The sequence below is a fragment of the Coregonus lavaretus genome (assembly GCF_964263955.1).
Source record: "Coregonus lavaretus genome assembly, chromosome: 16".
Lineage (NCBI taxonomy): Eukaryota > Metazoa > Chordata > Actinopteri > Salmoniformes > Salmonidae > Coregonus > Coregonus lavaretus.
Genome location: NC_140003.1, coordinates 32,988,067 through 32,995,267, shown reverse-complemented (window position 1 = coordinate 32,995,267; position 7,201 = coordinate 32,988,067). Strand labels below are relative to the sequence as shown.

General features: G+C 43.5%; 1 protein-coding gene across 2 annotated transcripts; it reads left to right on the top strand.

Annotated features, from left to right (window-relative positions):
• The first annotated feature begins 607 nt into the window (after positions 1 to 607).
• tent5c (terminal nucleotidyltransferase 5C) lies at positions 608 to 6,883 on the top strand. 2 transcript variants are annotated; one of them, XM_084179610.1, is made up of 2 exons: positions 608 to 653; positions 1,939 to 6,883. In XM_084179610.1, the coding sequence occupies exon 2, from the start codon at positions 1,961 to 1,963 to the stop codon at positions 3,131 to 3,133; it is 1,173 nt and encodes a 390-aa protein (XP_084035736.1). In that variant the 5' UTR covers positions 608 to 653; positions 1,939 to 1,960; the 3' UTR covers positions 3,134 to 6,883. The 2 variants fall into 2 exon arrangements, with proteins under 2 accessions (XP_084035736.1, XP_084035735.1); XM_084179609.1 differs by lacking the exon at positions 608 to 653 and adding an exon at positions 833 to 927.
• The last annotated feature ends 318 nt before the right edge of the window (positions 6,884 to 7,201 follow it).

The window sequence follows — 7,201 nt, the reverse complement described above, 5'->3', positions numbered from 1 at the left end:
CATGCATGATGTAGGCAGATGCAAACACATCCATTGCATTCTTTTTTTGTAGAAAATGTTCTCAAAATGACTCTACAATTATCTTGAAGAAGTTTCATGCACAACATGTTTTGTAGCTGAATATCTAAGGTGCATTTGATAATCTATACATAAAGGAAGTGTCTGCATGTTATGAATGGCTGGATGGCCAGTGTCAATGTGTCATTATTTCCAGGGCATGTTTCCTTTCTATTGATATTTAACACGAAAAAAAAAAAAAACACTACTTTTCAAATAGCTAGATTACCAAAGCAACCAGGTTTGAGGGTTTTCAAAAATTGCAAATCCATGCCCTGCTAACCATTTCCCTAAATAACATAACAGTTCAAAAAGGAAGAACTGAGTTTTGTTTAGGAGATTGGAGTGCAGCAAATGTAGTTATAAAATGTCTGTTAAATTTGGTAAATCAATATGTAAAGTTTGTCAACCAAGAAATCATCCATCGTTTGAATGAACGCAAGAGACGCTAATGGTAACCTGGCAACACAAAAACCTTCCTGGCCAATCAAGAGCTTCGCTCAGCGCATTAATATCGTCAAATAGAAAGCCTAGCTAGTTAGATGTTTTAAAAATCCAAGGCTGCCAATGATGTGGTATTTGAAGCACGGTTATTGGTAAATATTTTGTATTCTAATTTGTATTGATTCATCTATAGCTAACTAGGTTTATGTGAATAGATAAGGTACGTTGTAGTGCGACATTGTCGAGGGCTGTTCAGCCAGTTGCTCTTCGGTTTATAAGAAGGCGTTTCTTTAGTTAATGCGTAGCTACAAGCGCTGAAATTTTAGTTTGACACACGAGGGGATTTATTGAAGTGTCTGCACGAATGCTCAGTTAACATCTTCTTCTTGTGCAATTTGATTGACTTGGGAGGATATATTTATAACCGTATGTATATTTTTCATATCAGCTAATTATGTGTTTGTTTGCTCACTTTTGCCAGCAAAATCCTTGGTCATCTATATCCTTTCAAACCAAATTGTTTGACGTGCCCGTTTGTGAGATATGCAATTTAGGCTCGCTAGTAGTTAACTTCTTACCTGTTTAGTTTATACATTTTACACGCTGTAGTTGCCTATCTTGTGTATGTAACTCTTTTACATAGTTTGTTGTTGCTAGAAGTGCTTTTTACTAGATAATTTTACTGTTAGTTACTTGTCTGCCAGGAATAGTATCTGGCTGGCTCGTATGTTGCACGAGCTAGCTCTGTCGATTTCCAGATTCAACTACACTGGCGCGTGCTGTAAAACAAATAAGCCAGGCAGTCAATTTGTAATATTGAATTGTTGCTGTTAGTCATGGATTAATTATTTTCCCGAATTGAAATACTTGTCAGAAGTATTCGAAACAATTCCCCCACCCCCGAAATTAAATGGAAATTGTTACGTTAGTCTTAACATTTAACTTTAAGTATTTCATTGCTAGCTTTTTTTTTGTTGCTGTTTGCGAGATCCAAATTATTACTCTCGGGAGCACCTTTTTTTATTTTCCTCTGCTACTTAACTAGCTAGTTCTCGAATGAAAGCATGTTGTCTGACTGTTCTAGAAGCTCAGGGAGGCATTATTTTGTAGAATAGGTGTAAAAAAAAAAAATGGTGGTCATTCTGCATTTCAATACTGCTATTTGTAATCAAGTGTGTCATGAATGGCCCTCATGCCATAATTGGGGCACACCATCTGTTTGGTTAGAAGTAAATGTAATTATTTTCATTATTATAGGTAGCCTACATCACAGTGATATGTAATGCCTCTACATCAAGTCATCTCACAAAGGCAGGAATTACAGTGCATTCATTTGGGCATCTCCTTCCAGACATATGTGTTCTGTGGGGTCAGAAACTACTGTAATTTTTGGTATCTCAAACTAATTGTGCTTTTTCTTCACCTTTTCTGACCTAGTTAATTTAAATACACTTAGAAGATGGCTAACAAGGCAGAGTCCACTACCACTAGTGAGAGTGTGTCCCACAGTGTGCTGAGCTGGGACCAGGTGAGCCGTCTTAATGAGGTCCTGACAGAGGTGGTGCCGGTCCATGGCCGAGGGAACTTCCCCACTCTGGAGGTGCGGCTGAAGGACATTGTGCAGATGGTTCGCACCCGGCTGGAGCTAAGGGGGATTAAAGTGAAAGACGTCCGTCTGAACGGCTCTACGGCCAGCCACGTGCTGGTGCAGGACATTGGATGGAGCTACAAGGACCTGGACGTCATCTTCAGAGTGGACCTGCCCCAGGAGTCAGGGTTCCAGCTAGTTAAAGACGTGGTGCTGGGCACCCTGCTGGACTTCCTCCCTGAGGGGGTGAACAAGGAGAAGATCACCCCCATGACTCTGAAGGAGGCCTACGTTCAGAAGCTGGTCAAGGTGTACACTGAGCAGGACCGCTGGAGCCTCATCTCCCTCTCCAACAACAACGGACGCAACGTGGAGCTCAAGTTTGTGGACTCTATCCGCCGGCAGTTTGAGTTCAGCGTGGACTCATTCCAGATCGTGCTGGACTCGCTGCTCACCTACTACGACTTTTCGCCGGAGAACCCCATGTCTCGCCACTTCCACCCTACCGTGGTGGGCGAGAGCGTGTACGGGGACTTTGGCGTGTCTCTGGACCACCTCACAAACAAGCTGATTGCCACCAAGCGACCGGAGGAGATACGTGGCGGGGGCCTGCTCAAGTACTGCAACCTCCTGGTAAGAGACTTCCGGCCCACCTCGGAGGAGGAGTTCAAGGGTCTGGAGCGCTACATGTGCTCCCGCTTCTTCATCGACTTCCCCGACATTGGCGAGCAGCAGCGCAAGCTGGAGGCCTACCTGCAGAGTCACTTTGTGGGCGAGGAGAAGAGCAAGTATGACTACCTCATGATCCTGCGGCGCGTGGTCAACGAGAGCACGGTGTGTCTCATGGGCCATGAGAGGCGGCAGACCCTCAACCTCATCTCACTGACAGCCTTCAGGGTGCTGGCTGAGCAGAACGCCATCCCCGACGCCTCCAGCGTCACCTGCTACTACCAGCCGGCGCCCTACGTCCGAGACCACAACTTTAGCAACTACTATGTGGCCTCGTGTAACCAGAACATTCCAACATGGCTGCCATGTAACTGAGAGACACACGCACACAAGAGAAGACTGCTGCTTTGAGAAAAAAGAAAAGGAGATCAATACGCCCCCCCCAAAAAAATATAAATTAGGCCATAACTGGTCTTTCCCTCTGTGGGCATAAAGGATATATTTAAATGGACAAGTGTTTCGTTTGTTTTTGGACTCCCTTCTCCTTTCTCATTCCTTATCTACAGAGGTGTCAAGATAATTTGATCCAAAGTGATATTTGTTAAGTGTTATTTTGGAGTCTTTTTTTTGTGCCTTTTCTCAGATTGCAATGTTTTTGTTTGGTCCCCCTTTTTTCCCTAATCTGAGTTTCAAATTAACGTCCTGATTCAAGAATGAGTTGTCCTTGGTGCCATAGTCTTTCTCCCCCTGATATGTTAAGTATATTTGGTCCATCTTAATAGAAAGGGGGGAAAAAATAGAGTAGTTGTGTGTATTTAAGAAATGTGAAAAGACTGGGGGGGAGCAGAATGTTAATTGTGTAGTGACAAAAACAAGTATAAGATATATGTTTAAAAAAAGAGATGTGAGGCACAAGGTGTAAAATGATTCCTGAGCTGAGATGGATGTTTAGTTTCCTGATGAGTAGTAGGGGTTTGCTCATCAGTGTTTGAGGACTTTTCTATTAGTGCGATGAGATGACTGTCTTCATCTCCTTTAGAAGGCATCCAAGGTAAAAGGGAGGCAGAGGAACTGCTAATTTTGTTTTAAATCAAAGAAGGTGTAAATTGGGAAAGTCATATCACCAGCACAGCAGTGTTCTCTTGCAGCAAGAGTGCCTGTGCCATGTAGACTTTGTGGAGAAGAATGTGTAAATTGTATTTTCCACTGTGAATGTTGGTGACAGCCTCCTCTTTTTTTTTTTTTTCCGTTAAGACTGGATTTGAGTGTATACTGTGTAGGGTGTAAAGTGGCTTCCTCTCCTTGTGTCCTCTCCTCCATGCAACAGGTCAAATAGAACTGTAGAAAGCCTATCCAAACCTTTCGCCTATTTGTGTTAATGCTTGAAAGGAGACTAGGAGAGGACGCCATGAATGAGTATTGACAAGCACCCCATACAGTGACAGTTTGGGCCTTTATTCGCCCACCAATCTGGGCTAATGTATGTTGTGGGGAGTTGCTATTCTTTTAAACCTCTTCCAAACCGTCAGTGCAGTAGTGACCTGTTGGATGTCCGTGTTTATGGTCCACGTGGTGGGGTCTGTACTGTAGGCTCATTCAGAGGGCAGGACAGGGCCTCTCTCTCTCTCAAGTCTAATCTGAGAGGCAGGGAAAGACTGTCCCTTCCCTTAAAAGGAGCCCCCTTGGTGAGGTCTGGAGCCCCTTGCAGGCTTCACAATGGCTGAAATGGGATCCCAGTCTGGTGCAGGCCAGCCAATAGCAGTAACGGCAGTCTATAATTATTGTGGGAGGGTAAGGAAGAGGGTGGTGGGGTTGTGCCAGTGTTAGTCACTGCCACTCTCCACCACCCTCTAAGGGTTTGCTGGGGGCAGGCGTGAACCCTTTTCTGGTCATTGGAGGACAGGGGAACATGGCTGCCTGCCTGGCACATTCAACGAAATGTAAAAGTGTCTGGAATTCCGTTCCAATTTTAGACCTCTCACGCTTTTTGATTTGTACTCAGATCTACGACAGGCATCCCAGTCCCCCATCAAACTTTAAACCCCATTTAGAAATTGATCCCCACCCCTACCATCTTCCTTTCGACTGACCTGTCCATTTTAATTTCCAGTCCAGTAAGCCAACTGTTCTCCTTTTTAAGTACTTCTGTCCAACCAAACCTAGGGAATAACTTCTGCAAACCTAATGTGCACATCCAGATAAGGGGTAGGACGTGGTTAATTTTTTTTGGGGTGGGGGAGTGGGTCAGCATAGTCTTCTCTGGAGCTGGTCACACCCCTGGCTCAGGGCACGTTGAGCTGGCTCAGCAGCCCAAAACAAAACGTGGAAACTGCTTTTAACCTAGGTTAGCCTTAGCTTAGATTTAGCTTAGCCACCACGTGGGCACATTCAGTGTGGACCAAAGTCTGAACCAGCAACTGAAGTGCCTTCACATTGGGTGGGATTTGTTTTTGGGAGGATGCAAGAAGGGCGGAAGAGAAGAGGGAATTGGCTCAGTTTGCAATGTTTTATTTTGTGCTTTTTTTTTTTGCTAAAAAGGGTTTGGTTAGAAATTGTCATTTATGTGTTTAGACACTAGCATTGAATTACAGATATAGCCTTTTTTGTATCATGTGAAGTTTATTTTTCTTCCTAATCCCAAAACATCCTTTCCATGAAACTTAGCTGTCTAGTCATTCCAGTACTATTTGTCATGCTCTGTATGCATTTCTTTTTTCAATTAGCCCCCTTACCCCCTTCAATTTATCCAAACTAAAGCAACACTGACAGCTAGTGCATGATAAGTGTACACCCCACTCTATGGAAGCACTTTAGAGACCTTGGCTTACTCCAAACCCAGCCAGCGGAGAGTGTAGATGAACATAAGCTCTGGAGGAAGCTGAATGTGGGAGGTGAGCTGGTTCTCAGGGAGGTACAGTGTGTTGAAGGGCTGTTTCTAGACGTTTTGGGGGGTGGGGTGCAAACTTTTTGAACCTTGGACCGTTTTTGTATTGTGCTCCTACTTGGCCACCAGATTCCTATACTTGGTATTTGTCTCCCTCTCTGGTGTATATTAGAGAAGTTCTTGTCTCTGTCTGTCTTTTATCTCTCTCAGCACTGAGACCATTTTTGAAAGCTTGTGGCATTTGGAGCAGGTGGTCTTCAACCTTGATTCTGTTTTTTTCACGGCATCGCTTAATTGATTAACGTCATCATTCAGGTGGAAAGTCCTCTTGTCTCGCTTTATTCAGGTGAGACTCAAATCTCTAGTGGAGAGATGCTCAGTCATTCCCAGATATGTTTACCACCATGCAAAGTGATGAATCAATCAAGCTTTGAGCCACAACCAGAACCAGCAGCTCATTAGCTCTACAGAACCAGGGCTGAAGACCTACTAATATTGAATGGGTGTAAATCGTGTATGTCTTTCACTACCTGTCCCTTACCCTGCCTGAATGTGTTGTGGTCTCTGTCTCTATCCTAACGGAGAACATAATGTATGTGCCTATTTATGAATGGTAAACTGAGACGAGTGTTATGCATGTTCCCTTAGATAAGGCTGGATGTGACGGGGCTTGGCTTTATGATATTATATCACTGCCCATATCTAGGGTCTGTGTGTTTCATAGATGGTGTAAGTGATATTTTTCCCCCTTTTTATTTTTTCTATTTTTGGCCCCCTTTTGTCTGCTGTAATTCCATGTGATGTGTGTCGGTGTTATGGTCCCCTCCTTCATTGTCCAGAATTTCTTGGCTTTTCTCTATTTGGGTCTAAAGCACCTGTAGATGTTTTTTTTGGGGGGGGGGTTGTGTCCTTTTCCAAAGAGCAAGTCTTATCTTTTTTGGAAAGTGACCCAGGCCTTTGACTCTCTTTGCTGTTTTTGCATTGAGTTGTGGAATTTGCAGCAGATAACTTGTTTTTGTGTGTGTACGAGGATGCCTGTGTGGGTTAAGTGAAAGATTAAATTCTTGCTGTGTGTGTGAGAGAATGCAAAAGACCTATGTCAGCTTTCTGACTGACTGCAATGGTGATGACGTTGTTTATCATACTAATTTCTCAGCACTTTTACCTCACTTTAGTTTTTCCTTTTGGATCAGAAATGTTTGAGGGGGGGGGGGGGGGGGGGGGGAAATTAATAAAGTATGAACCCCACATCTGTTGTCCGAGTAATGGTGTTACTATTGAGTTCTGTTAATTCTTACCATTTTAAATGCATTGTGTATTGTGCTACGGTTTTAAAACATTTGGTTGCACTTTGAGGTGATATCAATGGGTACATTGTGTGCATGCCTTTGGCTTTGTAGTAGTGCGCACGAAGGGAATGGCTAAGATTAGTTTGTTTCTCGACTTAACATGGTAGTAATTCAATTTGTTGAATAAGTCTTATCATTATCGGACTAAAGCTACTTGGTCAATAACCTCAAGCTTCATTATTTTGGCCTCCCACTTGTCACCACTACTTC

Excerpts from the sequence above, each read along its gene's own strand:
- tent5c (XM_084179610.1), top strand. The coding sequence starts at position 1,961 with ATGGCTAACAAGGCAGAGTCCACTACCACTAGTGAGAGTGTGTCCCAC.